At 40.7% G+C, this 18,918-nt stretch overlaps 3 protein-coding genes and 1 non-coding gene across 4 annotated transcripts; 1 reads left to right on the top strand and 3 right to left on the bottom strand.

The window, feature by feature from the left end:
- Positions 1 to 2,510: 2,510 nt before the first annotated feature.
- Positions 2,511 to 6,585, top strand: s1pr5a (sphingosine-1-phosphate receptor 5a). The gene is made up of 2 exons (XM_074695779.1): positions 2,511 to 2,606; positions 3,370 to 6,585. Exon 2 carries the CDS (start codon positions 3,608 to 3,610, stop codon positions 4,811 to 4,813), a length of 1,206 nt encoding a protein of 401 aa, XP_074551880.1. The 5' UTR covers positions 2,511 to 2,606; positions 3,370 to 3,607; the 3' UTR covers positions 4,814 to 6,585.
- A 2,587-nt stretch (positions 6,586 to 9,172) lies between these two features.
- Positions 9,173 to 12,475, bottom strand: spc24 (SPC24 component of NDC80 kinetochore complex). Its single transcript, XM_074697114.1, has 6 exons — positions 12,376 to 12,475; positions 11,502 to 11,677; positions 11,280 to 11,424; positions 11,096 to 11,200; positions 10,847 to 10,923; positions 9,173 to 10,744 (listed from the first exon to the last, which is right to left on the bottom strand). Exons 2-6 carry the CDS (start codon positions 11,665 to 11,667, stop codon positions 10,638 to 10,640), a joined length of 600 nt encoding a protein of 199 aa, XP_074553215.1. The 5' UTR covers positions 11,668 to 11,677; positions 12,376 to 12,475; the 3' UTR covers positions 9,173 to 10,637.
- Positions 12,476 to 13,007: 532 nt separating this feature from the next.
- On the bottom strand, positions 13,008 to 17,749 carry kri1 (KRI1 homolog). The gene is made up of 18 exons (XM_074697113.1): positions 17,523 to 17,749; positions 17,315 to 17,388; positions 17,122 to 17,224; positions 16,822 to 16,918; positions 16,677 to 16,734; positions 16,540 to 16,589; positions 16,349 to 16,457; positions 16,181 to 16,258; positions 15,977 to 16,089; positions 15,639 to 15,867; positions 15,385 to 15,555; positions 15,071 to 15,146; positions 14,853 to 14,953; positions 14,603 to 14,765; positions 14,389 to 14,519; positions 14,031 to 14,095; positions 13,847 to 13,942; positions 13,008 to 13,737 (listed from the first exon to the last, which is right to left on the bottom strand). Exons 1-18 carry the CDS (start codon positions 17,605 to 17,607, stop codon positions 13,254 to 13,256), a joined length of 2,283 nt encoding a protein of 760 aa, XP_074553214.1. The 5' UTR covers positions 17,608 to 17,749; the 3' UTR covers positions 13,008 to 13,253.
- On the bottom strand, positions 14,176 to 14,273 carry LOC141810248 (Z30 small nucleolar RNA). The gene has a single exon (XR_012600064.1). It is a non-coding gene; the product is annotated as a Z30 small nucleolar RNA (small nucleolar RNA).
- Positions 17,750 to 18,918: the final 1,169 nt, after the last annotated feature.

The following is an 18,918-nucleotide window of genomic DNA, read 5'->3' as shown; positions in this document are numbered from 1 at the left end:
AAAAGTTTGCTGGAGGCCTGAGGAGGAGACGCAGTGACGGAGGAGATCCCTACTGTGGGAAAAAAAAGAGCAGATAGTCCTGCTGTTGCGTCTTTGTGTGTTAACTAATCAGAGGAGGCCCACTGAGAGGCTGTCACAGTGACACAGCAGGAGGTTAACTGCCACTCGGCTGACAGAGCACTTCAGCCCGGTTATCACTTGGGTGGGCCCCGAGGGGAGAGGAGGAGAAGCAGAAAAAGAGCAGTCATCTACGACCGGACCAGGCAGACAGCAACTGGAAATCACTTAAAGGAGAGGAAACTCTGATCCCAGACCAGCAGGTGTGGAGAAAGAGATAGAAAGAAAGGGGGCTAAAAAAAGGAACAGAGTCTGTCCAAAAACAGGCTCTGTGTGGGGTTTCAAGCCATAAATCCTATCTCCAAGATTAATCTGAATTTTAAAAGACAACAAAAAGCAAAACCTGAAGGTAAATCTGACCTGACAAGTAAGAGTAACACATCCATCAGTGCATACGCTACAGGCTAACATTAGCTAAAACAAGATGCTAACACACTTCTTTTCAAGCATAGAGTTCAGAATCAGTTACAGCGTAATGTACAAACTTTTTAATGTAATAATTTGCTATAATATCTTATATTTGGCTAAAACTAAAACAACGAAACATAGGAAAGATGACAAAGTTCATTTACACAAAGCTCCATAAACCCTCTTGCTAACATTCGCTAATTTAGTTCCTTCAGTGACGGATATCAGTTACTTAGCGATGAAATAGACTAATGTGAAACCAGATTCCATTGGCTAATCCATTTCTGAAAAAGGCGTCAAACACATCACACCTCGAGAGCTTGAAGCTTTCAGAAACAACCTATGATGTCATGAATACGGTACAAGGTCATATGTCACATCTTGTAAATGAGGAAAACACAGCCCCACTTGAAGGCACCAATACTTTGCAGGACAGCTAGCCTAGCTTACGTCACTTTATGCTGATATTTGAGACGTACAGAAACCATTAGTTAGCTATAAAATACGTAGCTTCAAATTAGCTAGCATTGTGATGTTAGCCTGGAAGTTCAAGTTAACATTAGTCACAGTAAGCCTGTCTCACATGAAATTTGATGACCCTTCAAATGAAGATGTGATCATTTTAAACTCAAATTAAGAGCAGATGTAGTGACTCAGCTAATTAAAGAGCCGTAAACACATAAAGTCAGATTTCCCATTAATAAGGGCGGAAATGACTAATTTGTTGATTATGTGCCTTTAAGTGTTTGTCGAGCGTCACTCTGGAGTCACGGTCCTGTGTGTCAGATCCTACCACTGACTTCATGGAGGATATCCCTCCTTTCGAGGCACAATGAGGCAGCTTCCTGTTTAGAGAAGACCCGGTCCTGGTTTCACTCGGCCTCCCTCTGCTTACGTAATTCAACAAATCAGAAGGCTACACCTCAGGGAAACAGATTAAAACAGAAATACAGCTCAGAATGAGGAGTAACACTTTATTTTGGGGCTCTAATTTATTAATTTTGACTCTTCTATGGGTACTTTAAATGAGATATTTTCACATATCTTAAAGTATATCATCATAATAGAGGAGAATAAGTCGCCTTTTGACATTGTGAATCATTGTGTTTTTAAAATCATAGACTAAAGTTGAAGTAGGCGTTAAAAAATAAATATTTCTGATGAGCTATTTCAACTTTTTTGCTGGAAAAAAATGGTGTGGCTGATGTGAGCTAAAAAATAATTACACACGAAGCTAATCTGCTGTTTAGATTGTGTGCCAGAGCTTTGAGTTGTAAATGTTTATTTTGTGTTATTCATGCTATAATTACATTAAAACACATATAATAATTCATTTTGCTGAGGTTTTTTAAATTCTCGTTAAAAAAACTGTATTTTACTGTCATCCCACATGTGTGTAGGGGTCTCCTAAGGGAGAAAGGACCTCTAAATGGCATGTTTACCCAAAAAGGCAGTTTTTGATGTGTGAGCTCAAAGATAATTACAGATGAAGTCCTTCTGGAGGAGTTATTTTCTGAAATGTGGGATTTCTGCAGCGTAAAACAGAGCCAGCTGCTCCTCTGTCACAAATTACTATTTTTCCTCTGACAAATTAACCCGTGGTTTTTGACATCTGAGTGTGATGTTTCTCTTACACCGGCTGTGGGAGAAAGAGAGAAAAGTTCCCACACAATCCGACAAACCTGAAGAGCAGCATTGGGCCCTAATTATCCTCGCAGAGCATATTAAACACACAAACGGATGAGGAGGAGGGTGCACAGTTTACACCTGAGGGCTCAACTGATAAAGCTCAAATCTCACTTTCTTCCTCTGCTGTTTCAGACAAACACTCACACGCTTTATCTGTCAGCGAGTTGTGATCCTCCCGAGGCGAAATCAGAAACCAACTCTAAGGGTCAGAAGAAGGAGGGGGAGAAAACGTTGAAGGGCAAAAACATTAGAGACCAACCCACTGCTGCGTGTTGAGTCCTGCCCCGCTCCGTTCCCACATCACACTCACATGTCGCTGTGGTGCTCAGACCCACCGAGTCCTCTGCTCCCCCGGCCGGACACTCACTGTGGATATTAACACATTTTTCCAGGTGCGTGGAAAAGTTTCTTAAAATCTCATTTGAGCAACTTCAGTTCGGGTAATGAGGGGGGAAATGCGTGCGTGCCTTTTATAATTTAAACGCTGGTTTGAGGGAGAGTTTTGACTTTGAACTGTGTGTAAAAAAATGTATCCAATTGTATGAGTATTAATTCATCCTGATTCCATTCTGAAAAGACCTGTCATCATATCTGTACGAGGTTAATCAGCTAATTAACATGCTAAAATGATGCGTAAATGGTGACTTCGATGAATATAGCGTCAGTTTCAGGTTATTTTGACACGATAAGACGCACTTTCTGACAAATTAGAGACGACCTGTTTACCTACTAAAATATACTGGATGATGGTGTTAAGATACTGCAACCAAATAATTTAATCATATAGCCTGCTGAAGTTAATTCAGCCGGATCGCTCCCTGGAAGACGTGCGTAAAATACGCACAGCTGCGTAAAGTTAATCTTTTAATCAGCCTCTTGTACTTTGCCTACACGATTTTACTGTTAAAGGTTTTGGTTTTCATTCTAACGAACAGCGACTAAGTGTGTGGATGAAACTTGATTTAAACTTTTCACATTCTTGTCATTAATTTGAGTCTTCTGGCACATGACCGGCTCTGCCCTCATCGTTCTTGCAAACATGATCGCTATGTGTGTAATCATCCTCATGAGAGGCTCTCTGAATTAATTAAATTCCGTTTTCCTTCTTTCATTATGAAGTTTTCCATATTAACTCTCCTCTCCTGTATCTTTCAGGCTCGCTCACATCGCCTCCTAGTGTTCAACCAGGGGATTGGGAATATGTGATTTTGGAGAGAGAATTCCAAACACAGGAAACTTTTTTTTAGCAGCAAAGGAACAAACTTCCTGCTTTTTTTGTTTAAGTTTCAATACTAGAATGCAGAACCAGAGGACTAAGTGACCACGTCTCTGTGGATTTAGTTTTTCAAAGAGAAAAGAAGAAAAGAAGATTTTGTTTTCTGAAGCAGTAAAGATGTCCACTGAGTCTTTTCAAGCAGCCTACGCAGCTGCATCTCCGTCTGCCGTCTCCTTGTCCCCCTCCACAGGAAACATGCTCCGGATGTTTCGTGAGTACCAGAGCAACGCAGTCATCATTGAGCATTACAACTACACAGGGAAGCTGAAGGAGGACAAGTACAAAGAGGGGCTCACTCCAGAGGCCATCGTCTTCCTGCTGGTCTGCCTACTCATCGTGGTGGAGAACTCTGTGGTTCTTGTAGCGATATGGAAGAACAAGAAGTTCCACCTGCCCATGTACTACCTGCTGGGGAACCTGACTCTGTCAGACCTGCTGGCAGGGTTCACCTACATGGTCAACATCATCATGTCAGGGGCCAACACCTTGAACATGACCCCAGTGCTGTGGTTCCTGAGAGAGGGCGGCGTGTTCATCATGCTGGCCGCCTCAGTCATCAGCCTTCTGGCCATCGCCATCGAGCGCCACGTCACCATGGTGAGGATGAAGCCGTATCAGGGGGACAAACAGGGCCGGATGTTCGCTCTGATTGGGGCAAGCTGGGTCTTGGCAGTGCTCCTTGGGATCCTCCCGGTCTTGGGGTGGAACTGTATCGGTCAGCTGGACCGCTGCTCCACCGTCCTCCCACTCTACGCCAAGAGCTACGTCCTTTTCTGTATCACCATCTTCAGCGCCATCCTCCTGTCTATTGTGATTCTGTATGTTCGGATTTTCCGCATCGTGAAGTCCAACACCCAGCGCCTGGCATCAGTCCCACATCGTAAAGGCCTCTACAGGAAGTCCCAGAAGTACATGGCCCTCCTGAAGACCGTCACCATTGTCCTGGGAGTCTTCATTGCCTGCTGGTCGCCTCTCTTCATCTTTCTCGTCCTGGACTTCTCCTGTCCAGCGAAAGGCTGCCCGGTGCTCCTCAAAGCGGACTACTTCTTGGGCATTGCCATGTTTAACTCGCTCCTGAACCCGATCATCTACACGCTGACCAGCAAGGACATGAGGAGGGCCATCCTCAGGCTGCTGTGCCGGCACTGCCTCCTGACCAAAGACGGGCAGGTGAAGAAGATCGGCATGCCCTTCCTGGAGTGCAGCACGAGTAAGGCGGATGTGGCCTCACACAGACTGGAGGGTCTGGAGACCACAGTGTCTTCTGGGAACTTTACGCCCTCTACGATCAAAGCCATTTACCCGAGGATGTCGAAAACATGACACAGCAGCTCCTCAAACTCAGACTCACGTAAGACTTCTCTGAGACCTGCACGCTGTGGTCACTGCAGGGTCTCTGCTGCACTCTGTCAGTTTTTCATCTTCACAGAACAGAATAAGCTTCAGTCACTGATGGGTTAGAGACTCACCTGAGCATTACCTGGTCAAAGACCTGCCCCCTGCACAAAAGCAAAACCAGCATCTGAAGCGACAGTTTCAGGTCATGTTTTCCTTCTCTTACGTCTCTGTCCTTGTGTCACTCACCTCTCTTTATTTCTGCTCTTCCTTTTGTACGTCTTAGATGTCATGATGCATTAACTTTTTGTCCTCTCATGTATCTCTGAGGATGTTCTGTCTCTTTGTGGACGTTTTAAGGAACTCGTAGCTTCATTGTTGTTTTGTCTCTAGAAATTTTGAGGTCTGCAAAAAATTTGCCACAGTTGTCACTTCTTTTCTTTCTCACACCTTTTCCTCGTGATGCATCCGTTTCTTATGTTTTTGTGTCTCTAGGCTTCGTTTCACATCTTTTTAAGGGCTTCCTTTTTGCAACTGCTGGTCATGTTTTGCATCCCTTTGTGATCATTTTGCACCTTTCTTTCTGTCACTTTGTCCTTTTGTTGCATCTTTTTTCAGTCATTTGGAGCTCTTCCTTATTTTGAATGCTTGTCAATGTTTTATGTTTCTCTTTGAGTCTGTTTCCTGGCTATTTTTTTTTAACTGTAAGGTCGTCACATGACAGCTTTCTCTGTTTTCGACTTCAGATTCTAGTTTTGTCACATTGTGTTGTTTTGTGATCTTCTTGTGGTCTGTTTGTCGTTTTTAGTCTCTTTGTAGCAGGGAGGTAGGCAGATCTAAGGCCTGCTTGGTCTAACCCATCCAGATCTCTCCAGATGTCAGTGGTAGTTTTAACATTTCGGGCACATTCTTCCTTGAATGTTTTGTGAAACAGAAGTGTCTGTGTCTTTATCATGGGTGAAAAAGCATTATATATATTTATGCTGTAGACACTTAAACCCAGACAGTTTCCAGCAGAAGATATATCCTCCAGAGGAAACACAAACATTACATTTCATTTTTTCCTTTTTGCTTCTGCAGGAAACTGAAATCTGTTCAAATATGCAAACAATTATGACATGAGGATAAATCTCGTGCAGCGCAGCAGGAGATTTATCCTCACGTCCTTTCCCTGCGGGGCGGATAATGACATGTTGTTACAAACATGGAGCATCCACACCCAAAAGCTGCTGCCAGAACCGTGTAATTTCTGCCATGTGGTCAGCTGCATTGTGGGTAAAGGTCTCCTCAGTGGAGATCAGAGACACGGCGGCCTCCAGACGCGTCACAGACTGAGCGGTTTGCAGCTCTGGAGGTCTTTTTGACTTATGTAGCAACACATGATGAACGACTAAGAGCAGTTAAAGCTGACAGAGGATGTTTTCTGACGCCTTCGTGGTTTAATGAGCTGCAGGGAGACGCCGCAGCTCACGGACCCACATTAGAGTCTGCAGAGGAACTCTTACACTTTATTCCTGTGAAGCTAAACCTGCAGATCAAACCCACTCATCAGATAAACCTATGAGGAGCCCGCTGGCTTCAGAGACGTTTTGGAGATTTCCTTGTCATTGTAGCGACATGAACACTTTTAGTAAAGTTTGTACATTAATGTAAAAAGAAATAAAATTTATTCACTGAGTTTTGTAGCAACTGTAAATATAAAAATGTAACCTTTTCTAAGCTGCAGTTTGTTTGTTTTTAAAACCTCACTTAAGTTATGATGCCAGTTTATACCTGCACTGAATAAAAACATGTGAATGAAGTTTACATCAGCGTACAGTTTTCCTTTACTTCCTGATCGAGTTTCCTCCAAAAAAATTTTTTGGTTTTAACTTCTTTCCTTTTTTTAAAGCTTAAAACAATTTAACACATATGAAGCGAACACTGTGTTTTTTCATTGTTTACACTTTCAAAACACTAAAAATTGACTATACACTGTATTTTTTTTTTCAGAGTGACATTTTCTGAGGATCCCCAAAAAATATTTCAGTGCTCTGACCTATTGATTTTTTAATATCTGTTGATTTGTCTCTTTTTCATTATATTGACATTTTTACCTTGATGCTCTTAGGGTAAAGTCAAAGAATTCCAATCCAAAGTTTTAATATTGGAAGATATTTTTAGAGGACTGGTGCCACTTGGTACGTTCTATTTTCTACTATACTTAAGAACTTCAGTGTTTTTTTTTAAATAATGTTTTAATTTTTCTCAGAATTCTATAATTCTCATATTTCTTTCCATTATAAAAATCAGAGTTATATATATATATATATATATATATAAATATATGTATACACACACACACACACAGACATATATACATATATGCATAAATGTATGTAAATATAATGTGTGTGTGTGTGTGTATATATATATATATATATATATATATATATATATATATATATATATATATATATATATATATATATATATATATATATATAAAACAACATATGACTCTGAAATATTGACAGACTTCAAAAACAAGCAAACAACAACAAAAAAAAACTAGTTATTATGTCAGTGGTCTTTCTATGGTAAAAGCTGAAGCTACCAAATTTGCCAAAAAGTGTTTATATTTACACATTTGTAATTCATCATTTTTTATGTGAACAGAAGCCCAGTAACAAACCAAATGTGTTTTTCTTTTGTAATCTCTTGCTGGAGCCCAGACTTCACGTTTACATTGAATTATGGATATCTTTCCTACTTTTCCATCAGAAAAATTTTGTGGGTTTAAAACAGCTTCACCACTCTTTGCTATCAAGTGGTTTTAAAACACCATATAAAGGCAGTTTTCCTTAAACAGTCATATATCCCCTGGCAAAAATCATAAACTGGCATTAAGGTCTGTAACTTAAATAAGTTTGGGTAGACTGGTCGACCTGAGCTGAGTTGAGGCGTTGGTCAAGTGTTAGAACCTCTTTGATAAAGGGTTAAAAGGACACAGAGAGTTTGCAGTGAAATTTGGTTTTCTGAATCTAATGTATTTCTCATCTGCAGTGCAAAGTGTGGCCTGAAACCTCAGGACTTCAATAGAAAGGGGTGAAGGAGAAATTGAAGACAGAGATAAAGCCCCTGCGTGTGCTGCCCACGTGTTAACCACTGATATTTAGCATCAGTGCCACAGCTCTGCATGAAGTTGCAGAAACCCTGCTGCAGCTGTTTACCTTAAAGAAACCACACATCGCTGCTGGCTTTTCTAAGTTATGATACATGAGAGTGTGAGCCTCTCTGACACCGCGTCTCATCCTGCCCACTCTTAACCACCCGGCAGGCTCACAGCCGTGGCACCAAGTTCCTTCACAGCTGAGGATGTCTCATTCTCAGTAAAGCAGACAGATAAATAAAGACACATCAAGGCTTCATCATAGAGCAGAGGCAGAGTGTGGGCACGGTGAACGTCACCTGAAGAGACCTCTACACTTCACCATGTCATTCTCTTTTTCGTGAACACGGTGATGCTGCTCAACTGACCAAAATAAAAAAGAAAACAGACTACATCCATTACATTAACTTTTAAAAACTTTGCTCTTAAATCAGTAACCATTGAAAATTAAATCTTGAAAAACTAGAAATAAGCTGCCCTTTATTCAAAGAGATCCTTCATTTATTCTCTCCACTGTTATACAAACATTTATGGCACACTTATGGTGATCAAAATGCTTCAAGATTACCACTGTTTCTAACATAAACGTTTGAAATCTACTAGAAATTACCACATTTGTTGATTTTAAGTCCATACATTCCCCTGTTTTAAATGCCATTTTCTGATTGGTCAAAACTACATAGCAACAGTGATTGTTTCTCTGAGACCACGTCCATGTTTTATACAGTCTACGGCAGGGGTGGCCAACCAGTCAGAGACCAAGAGCCACAAAAACTACCATGGTACTTCAGAGAGCCACATTATAAACACACTTTCTAGGACATAAGATGAAAATCAAAAGATTTCCATATTTTGAAGTGACATTTATTGGGTTTGTAAGCGTGTTTCGATTCATACCAAGAGCCGTGTCAAAGAAAAAATTTCTGTTTTTACTAAAGAAGAGACAAAGTTTCATCCATTTATCCATCTATCTATCTAGATAGCTATGAGCACATGTGCCATGTCGAGAAAAGAAACTGAAACTTAAGTATCAATCTCATCACCAAAGTATCAATCAATACTGATCACAACATCAATACATCAATATTTTAGATTGATTGGTACACCACTACTCATAACAATAATGAATGGATCAAAGAGCTGCATGTGACTCACGAGCTGCAGGAAGGCCACGCCTGGTCTATGGTCTCTACTGCTGGGATCATTGACCATGGGGGGGGTTGTCCATAGCAGAGCAGACACCCCAGTTAAGGAGACTTCAGTGACCAGTTATAATAACCTTTAGTCACTTTACTAAGCTAGTCCAGTAGAGAGCGCTGCAGGAGCCTCAACAGAGCTACTACAACAGAACTAATTCAAATTAGCCTTTAATGGTAAAAGGAACACTTGGACATTAATAAGAATGATGAGATCTTAATATACAACGGAAAACAAGTTTGACATTTATTTTTAATTTAGTTTACACAAGTCTCTCTCTGTTTACATACTCTAGCCAGCAGGGGGAGCTCTAAATGTTTTGGTTTCATAGTAACTTAACATTAATCAGGCTCGTATACAGTAGGTTTTAGAGGCATTTTTGGAGGGTCACAGATGTTTGCCTGAAAAAAGCTGTGGTTTAAATTATTATTTTTTCCAACGACACTGTGCTCTTACAGTAATTGTGTAATTAATGTTGTTAATGCACCACAGTAAATAAATGTTGTTCTACACTACTGCATCACAAAGATTAGACATCAGGTCAGTTTTTATTCTCAAAGTGGTAAATAAAAGAATATAAAATTTTCTATCGTCTTTATTTCTAAGTGGATCTGTCATCTTTTGCTTCCCAGAGGATTGTGGGTAAGAGTAACCCAGAGAGCACGCTGGCAGTAAACGACAAAATGCTACCAGACGTGGTCGGACTCTCTGGGACTTTTTGGCACACTGCTTTTGACCCACATGTTTTGGAACATACTACGTATAATTTGGCAAAAGAGAGAGAGTGTGTGAGGGCTGGAAAGCAGCCTGGGTCGCCACATTATGCTGCTGATGGTGCAAAACTAAGATGTGCCAGTAGAAAGCTTAAAGGTAAAGATCAGCGCTTAAAGTTAAAAATGTTTGAGCTGTGGGAATACATCTCTACAAAACTAAATCAAAGCAGTCTGACTCAACGACACACAAATCTGCTTCCGCTTCGAAAGTTTCCCTTCGTCTTCACCAGAAATCTGATTAACCCTGATGTCATCTTTAATCTCAGTCTGGATCAGAGACCTGATCTCTATCTACAACAGTACAGTCTGCAAGTCTCTGCAACGTCCCTGCTGCGTTGGCCGGAGTAGGGACAGAAATATAATAAAACTGTTCTACAGTGACATCTAGTGGCCAACATGGGAATTAGTTTAATGTACTCCAGCAAACAGTCCAGTCTACTCTGCAGGAATAACATTGACATTTTTTAATAAGTATAAGATAAAAGCACTTGCTCAGATTTCAGTTTTGCAGTATAAAGAGCCTAAAAAGTGTGTTCTGTGAAATGTGTGTGACTAAATCACAGTTTAAGAACTTTTTAACCAAATATGTGAAATATTTAATAATCAAAACAATCAGAAGTGTTTTAGAAAACAAACATGTTCACAGACAAATAACCATATAGTACACAGAGATTCTAACAGCATCTATCATCTACCACTCAGTGCTGATGAAGCCCCACAGCTGATCGCTGACGTCACTTCGAGATCGTGCAGACGTGTCGATGCCAATGGGTGTGGCCAAGTCGGCACCGTAATGAACTGAACAAGGAGAAGATGGAGAGAAACTCTTGAGAGCTGAACAACATACACACACAATGTAATGTACACATACAGAATAATGAGATAGAAAAGTGAACACACCTCCTTTTAAGATGTTAGGCTGTGTGTCGTATTCCCACTTGATTTTTGTTATCAGGTAGTACACCTGAGCCACGTACCTGAGGCGGAAGATTACAAAGCTGCTGCAATCACATGTAGGCTTTCTGACTTTAGAGGCTTTTAAAGCAATTAGTAAAATCTGAAATTCCGTATTTTGAAAAGCGAATGAATCAACTACATTCTTCTTATTATTATGTAAATTAAAAAAGGAAAAAGTAAGAAAGTACTCACACAGCTGAAGGGATTATCTCGGTGGTGTCTTCATCCACCTCGGTCTGTAGAGTTTGAAGTTCGTGTTCAGCATTTCTCAGACTCTCTAACTCTCTCTGCAGAAATCTGAAGGGTGGTTAAGAAAGCTGGAACCAAGTTAGACACGATTCACTCATAAAGATAGGCAAACACGTTTGAAGGATACTGTATCTCTGACTCTGTGATCTGGCTCTTAGCCGTGCTCTGCCTCAGCTGCTCCTCCAAGTCTTCCAGCTCCATCTCTCTGTGTTTCTTCTCCTCCTCCATGTCCAGCAGTCTCTGGCCTGCGCTCTCCTCGATCTGAGCCACATCTGCTCACACGTAGAGAGTAAGAGTGAGAAACAGGACCATCCACAAAGTTTACTGGACAGAGAGTTTTATAACTTACCTTTTAAAATCTGTGTCACAATCTTTTTGGTCTCTAAATGTCGGTCAAAAAGCACCTGATGTTCGTCTTTAACTTGTTGGAGTTTCTCAGGTTGGGTGCTGTTGATATACGCCACTAAAGCCTCTCCGGTCTCCTCCAGGTCCTGGAATTTATGACACTGAGCCATTGTGGTGGGACTGGAAAATAAAGCAACAAGTATAAGAAATTCGTTATGATGTTTTCTACAAGTATTACAAATTGATCATGATGTTTTCTATCGGGTAACCTAAAAAGGAAGCGACATTATCCCCAACTAAGCTGTGTTCCCCTCTCTCAACTACAGGAACCTTCAAAACAAAGTGATCCTTATAGAACTTGTCTTCTGGTTTGCTGCTTTAATGGTTACTAGCTAGGATATTGTTTGGTAGTAAAATCTTAATTCAGTGGAACCCTCAATCATAGCATCAAATATAAAAACACTGTAGTTTTAAGGAACATCAACACAATGGATAAATAACTAACTTATTTTCATTTGATGACATTAAAAAGAGTAAGTACTAAAACAAAATCACACAAGCGAAAAAGGTTACGTTTTTGTATCTTCATTTTCAGCACTAATCAATACACAAGATGGATCTTTTTACCGATAAAACGCTTTAATTTAACCTATTATAGAGGCTTCAAAGCCTGAAATTCTCAGTGTTGCGTTAATTTTGTTTACATGGGCAGTTGTTACGTGCAGTCGAAACCGTTTTAAACGTTTAATTAAATATGCCAAATTGTTCATGACAACACTGAATGTTCAAACTAACATTATATGCCAAAACTTTTAATTTCTTTAGTAATCATCTGTCCGAAACTTGAAAATTTTAGGAGTTAAACATAAAAAACATACCAGTCCTCTCCTTCCCGGAAGATTCAAACTCAGACCGCGCGCTGCTTCTTCTTCTTCGGTGGTGGTTGAAGGACTTCAAGGGGCATTATCGCCCCCCAGTGGGCGGATCGGACTTTTCTGTACTTGTAGCTGACTGAAAATTGCATTAAAATCGCTGTTCCGACACGAAGTTGCTACATGTAGTTTTTGTAATTTCTACAATCAAAACAAATGCCTCGAAAATATTTTATTAACATTCCTAATGTAGCATTTAGCAGACAAGCTAACACCACTGTCTTCTCATTGGTTTTTGATAGCTTAGATTAGGAACAAGTTTTTGGGCACTCAAAATCATTTAACACACAGTGAGCAGTAAAAAATAATACTGGTTAGATATGAATAGTTGATAATCAAACCTAAAAAAGCCAAGTTTATTATAAAGTCTAAAAAGTAGCTTCCACTTTGAAGATAGCTTTTTGAAAATTAACTCAGCACAAACACCACAAAAAACTGTTGTTTCTTTTTTCTGGAAACAGTAAATCAAATACATTTGGCAACAACAAAATATTGAATCATCTAAAAAAAATAGAAATTATGCAATTTTAAACACTTTTTTTAATCTTTAAACTCCATAAGAAATTACAGATCTACAAAAAAGCTTTTTTAGGTGTTCACAGCTGTTATAAAATCTCATTACATGAAAGTAGTAAGAAGATGTTCCAATATTAATATAACATGTGTCATTTGTAAATACTGGTATAAATATGTAAAATCAAAAGATTAAGGTTTTTAACACACCTGTCATATTGTAAAAGTGATATTCCATCAGAGATCAATTTTTGGACCACACAAATAATATATTTTACTGTTGAATCTGAGATTTTAAGATCCAGCCATGGTCACTCCTTGCTTTTCTGTTTCTCTTTCTTCTCCAGTACTTTTCGCTTATGTCTGCCGAGCTGTCTGAAGAAAAGTCTCTTTGGGTTCAGACCGTACGCCTTAAGTCTCTGACGGCTGAACTCACGACCACCAATCTTCACTCCCATGGATTTTGATCCTGGTCCCAGACGTCTGCCTGAAGGCTTCTGCTTCCTCTTGGACCACTTTGGCTTCTCAGTCCTGTTTTCCACCTCACCCTCTGCAGAAACAGTCTCCTCAGGCTCCTCTTGAAGTTTCATCTTCTTTTTCACTGGAATCATAACCTCTTCGTCATCCTCGTCCTCGTCCTGTCTGAGAGCCTGGGCGAGAGTTTCTCTCGTAGAGTTCAGGGTGGACTCGGCATCTCCATCTTCTGCAGCTCGATCTTCTTTTTCAGCATTCTTCAGACGATCTCTTCGCTTCTTTCCAACCTTGGACTTAGGGTCTAAGCCCTCCTTATCTGCCCTGTAGAGAAAATCAGATGTGTTGGATAAAGCTGGATAATACCACAAAACATCACAGCGGTTTTATTATGCCATTATCCGAGGATCAATTAGCAGGGGGCCATACTTACTCAGAGTACATAGAGCTCAGGGTTTCCCTTTTCTTCTTTTCATTTTGGGCTTTTAGTTTGTAGTTCCTCAAATCATTCATCTCCTCTTTCTCAGACCTGGACAAACAAAAAGACAGCAGGTTTATGAACTGATCTGAAATTAAAGAGCAGGTGTGACATGTAAACCGCGGGGCAGAGTCGGTACCTGAACATGCAAGTCTTCTTCAGAGAGCACCAACTGTTCAGCTCCTTATCATTGGCCGTTAAAATCTGAGAGGAGAGGAGAAGAACAGAATTGTCACACAGTGGACTTTCAGAGCAGTGAATCCTTGTATAGTTCTGTGCCAGATCTGCTCAGAGAGAAGATTAAAGTGAGATCATTCCCTGGTCAGAGCTCTCCCCGGAGAGAAAACAATACCAGATCAGAACCTCAGACTCATCACTGCAGCATTACTCAGGATTCAGTTAGTCTGCATGAAGGTGCAGCATCATCAGAGGCTAAAGACAGCGGGGTTCAGTAAACCGTTTAGGAGGAAGAGGAAGTGGAGGGGCATCGTTCTCACCTCGTCTGTCGTCAGGCCGAAGTCATTTGGCAGAACCTGTCGGTAACGAAACCTGCACGGGAGGTCATCGATAATGTCCTCATAGTCCAGCTTATAGTATTCGTCCAGGTACTGCTCAAAGGATTTCTCCTCTGAAAAACAAACAACCTTAAATGAGACGAAAGCTGCAACACACTCTTGTTTTGAGAGATCCAGGATGTTTAGGGGCACGCACGGGGATCAAACACCGGCTTCTCTTTAGTGATGACTTCTGCAAAGTGAGATTTCTTTTTCCTCTTGCCCATCTGAGGTAAATCCTCCTTCTTCAGCTTCATCCTCTCCTTTTTCTTCTTCTTCTTGGAGGTGGTGTGCAGGCTGGGATCATAGTCCGCATCCATCTGTACCAAAAGGAAGACGTCAGGCTCACAGGTTTCTTTCTTTAAAAGGTTAATTTGAGCCTTTCTGTAAAAATAAAATCAACTCACGATAAAGTTTTCGTCATCACAGTGAGGCTCATCATAGTTTTCTCCTTCAACGTAGTCTTCCTCTGGTTCCTCTCCTGTCCATGTATCCCAGTTCCAATGCTCTGTTAAAAATGTTTAAGTACAAATTTAAATTCACAGTTTTATGTTAACAGTGACTCCTTAAATCAGATTTTGAAGTTGCTACATCAGCCAACATGAAGAGAAAAATTCAGTCCTACCCTCGAGTTCATCGTCATCTTCAAACTGGGGCTTCTCTCCTTCCTCCTCACCGTAATACTCGTCCCCGAAGAACTTCTGAAAACACAAAAAGATTCAAGTGGAGAAGGAAAAGTTGAGATAACGTTAAATGCCTGAACCATCGAGCATGCTGGTTTATATTCAAGAGGCTCTAATCAGCTAAACAGGAAACACCAGGAGAGGTGTTCTGCAACTAGACTGTACAGAGTCATCTGATTGGACAAGAGGTGTTTGGTACAAAAGAGGTTAAGGGCTACTGCAAAGTGTGTGTGTGTTTGAGTGTGTTTAAGTTAACCTGCATGAGCTGGTCATGTTGTTGAGGGTTAAACTCTCCGTCCAGGTCGGCCTGACTGAAGGCAAGTTGCTCGTTTCCCGTCAGCTCCTGAAGCCTCTTCAGCTTCTCCATGATCTCGTTTCTCTTCAGGTTCTTCAGCTGCTTCAGCTGCTCGCGCTTCTGCTCTTTCTCCTGAAACAGAAAAATGTCCACATCAGCTGACAGACAGAGGCAAAAGAGAAGCAAAGAGAGATTAATTTTTACATCTGACGTACCTTTCGCTTCCGTTCTTTCACTTCCTCTCTCTTCTGTTTCCTGCGATCGTCCTTAGAGCGTACGGACGTGGGGATGTTTCGAGGGTATGATTTGATCTGCTGAGCGTCCGGCTCCTCGAAGCGGAAGTTGTAGCTTCTCTCAAAGTCTGCCTGCCTCTCCAGGAACATCTCCCCTTCCTCCTCAGAGTCCTCCACGTCTTCCTGAACCACCTCTTCGTAGGTCGGGATGCTTTGAGGGACCAGAAACTCATTATTCATCTTGAAATGATACTGCAGGAAGTTTTACATAGAATACTTTTCAGATTGGTGGGAAGTTAGAATCACAGGAAGCAACGCACCGCTCATCATCATGATCATCCTCGTCCAGGTAACCTTTGTTCAGGACGTAGTCTCTCAGGAAACGCTCCTTCTCATCCAGCTCAGGATCGTTCCAGTAGTCCCTCAAATATTTCTGCAAAGAACAAAACAAAATAAAATAAAAGAGTAATTATTTATAAATAAACTAAAAATAAGTTTAATGCTCTTTATTACTTTTCACTCACCATGTCCTTAACCTCCTCCGGACCCTTGACCTCCCCTTGACCTTTCAGCCACTCCACGTAGTCAGCTTCTTCTTTATCCTACAAACACACAGAGATGTGTAATCCAGCTCTAATTTCTCATGACCATCTGTATTTAATGACAGGAAGTGACCTGAACCAGCTCCTCACCTTCTCTTCTTGTGTTTTAATCCTCCTGGTCAGAAGCTGGGAGTCTTTCTCTGCTTCGCTGCCTTCATTAACGTCCTCCTCATCGCTGTCTTGGATAAACTTTCGGAAGCTGAGGAGTGAATTAAGAGTGAATAAATACTCTGTGATTCTTTGTTTTTAAGCACTTATTTTTAAGAGCGTTTGAGTCTCACCTTTCCTTCAGCTCCTTCTGCTCCTGGATGTAGCTCGGGGAGGCGGCTCTCTGAGGAGGAAAACAAAAGCACAATGAATTCAACACCCATAGCTTTTAATGACCGCCAAAGAAGTGCCAATATTTGACACCACCTACCTCAAATCTCTTGGCAGCCTCTTCATCATCACTGTCATCATCGTCATCCTCGTATTTCCTGTAAAAATAAAGAAAGAGGTTTTAGGTAACAGGTGATGAAGCTCAGCTGGGTGATGGTATGAATCATCCTGAGTAGCTCACTCACCCTTCTTTTTCCAGAATGACTTTACGCTCATAATCCTTCAGAAACATCGGCTTCACGGCTTTCTTAGAAGTTGAAGGTTTCTCCTCGCTGGTGGACGCTTTGGAAATATCAATATTCAGATGTCAGGTTTCTCAAAGGCATCACACAGCTAATCAATTTTATTTTCATTTTAAAGTATGATATTTTGTAGAGTACTTTGGGCTGCACGTTCAGAAGTTTAAAAAAAAAAGTTGCTATGTAAATAGAGATAAGTTTGAGCGTTTAATGTTTCATAGTTTCAATTTAACACATTATAACCACCTTCTGAGTAGAACTTGGCATCAGCCTGATAGATCTTTGGGTCTTTCTTCTTCAGTAGGGATAATGTTCTGTAGAAATCTCTCTCAATCTCAGGGTCCAGCTCCTGTGAATGGAAATAAAAGCACAGCAGTGAATAAACCCTGAAGGTACACAGTAAATAAAATGATAACAGAGAGGATCCTGGGATGCTAACCACTTCACTGTCCTCAGAGCTGGACTCGGACTCAGAGTCACTGTCATCTCCTCGGTCTCCGTACCGATCCTTCACTGCAGAACAACATAAAATACACACATATCACACACACTTCAAACAAAAATTACACATAACCATCCAAACACACGCCATGTCTCCCCTCGTTAGCATCACAGATTAGCACAGCTAGCTGACTTTACACACTTACGTCTCTGTAATTCTTCTTTCTGTCGGTATTTCTCATATTTCTCAGCAAACTTAGAGTTTATCTTTAATTCCGTTTTGCCTGCCATGCTTTCAAGTTAACAGCTTCAGCTGAAAGTTGTGCTTTTACTGAATTTACAGCTTAGCATGAGGACAGCATTGCAGCTGCGCGTGTGGAAACTCTACCACGTGGTTTCCGCTGCCTACGTCACGGATATTCTGATTTCTCCTCCAGGGGGCGAGCTGATACAAATTTACTGAATAAAAACATGTTTTTAAAAGTGAAGTTGGTCAACATTTCACAGTGTTGGCATAAAAGCAGCTTTCACTAATAAACACTTTAGATCAACATTTGCTCTTTGGTTTAAATTTGACTATTTAAGGTCAATATAAGCCTCAGCTAGGGATTCATGTGTTGCTTTGGCTGTAAATATGCCCTTTTCCTCAGGATATTCAGCTTGTATTATCTATCAGTTATGAAACAGCATATTTTTAGAGAATAATATCAGATTACAGTTAAAAAAAAAGCATCAATTCCACTTTTTAAAATAAAAGGAAACTTTATAAAGTCACTTTGAATTTAGAGTTAACTATTATTTGTCCCAAAAAGTATGTTTCCATCTTTTGCCCTGTTTTTCTTGATGCTTTTTGAAACCCCGTGCTGGCTCTCGTAGTCTTCATTGGCTGTAAGAACAGGAAAGTGGTTGTGTCTGGTGGTCTCCAGGGGCCTGTAAACCAATGCATCTCCAAGAAACTTTGCAGCGGGCTCCTCCTGGAAGTTCTGACTCTAAGTCCTTGGCCTCTCCTGCTTGTTGGCACATAAGCCTTTTTGAATTATGGAGCTGTTTGTCACAATAAGAGTCCAAACAATGCTAGGAGACATTACTGAAACAGTTGGTGGTTTTAGCGATGGACTGAATTGATTAAATCTGATGTAATTCAGAGTTTTTCTCAGAATTCTTCAACCAAAGAAAGACAGAATTCTGAGTTTCCTGACAGAATTTAACAAAAGACGGCCAGATCTCAGACACAAATACATCAGAAAGTCTGCGTCCAGAACCCTCATCTGTATGCTTTTATTTAATTTATTCTATATATTTAAGTGTTTGTTTGATATAAGCATCCCGTGCTCTGTTATGCCCAAAGAGGACCAGGTCACCTCTTTGCAAAGGCAAATAATTCAGGTCTTGACTTGTTGAACATGACGTATGATGACTCAACAGTAAATCAATAAAGAGTACAAAATATTTACAGCTAGAGTAAGAATCTGTTCGCAGAATCAGAACAGAACGCTTTGCTTTCCCTGGACCATCAGAGAGGATGTTTACACGATGAGTGAGTGAAGGGAACCAGAGAGATGCGAGGTCTATTTCTACAGCCAGGTGGATTCTGGGAATTTT

The sequence above is a fragment of the Halichoeres trimaculatus genome, unplaced genomic scaffold, assembly GCF_033239565.1.
Source record: "Halichoeres trimaculatus isolate MK-OKI-2021-1 unplaced genomic scaffold, fHalTri1.1 fHalTri1_scaffold_20, whole genome shotgun sequence".
Lineage (NCBI taxonomy): Eukaryota > Metazoa > Chordata > Actinopteri > Labriformes > Labridae > Halichoeres > Halichoeres trimaculatus.
The sequence above is the reverse complement of the archived record's forward strand: the minus strand, read 5'-3'. Positions and strand labels throughout refer to the sequence as shown.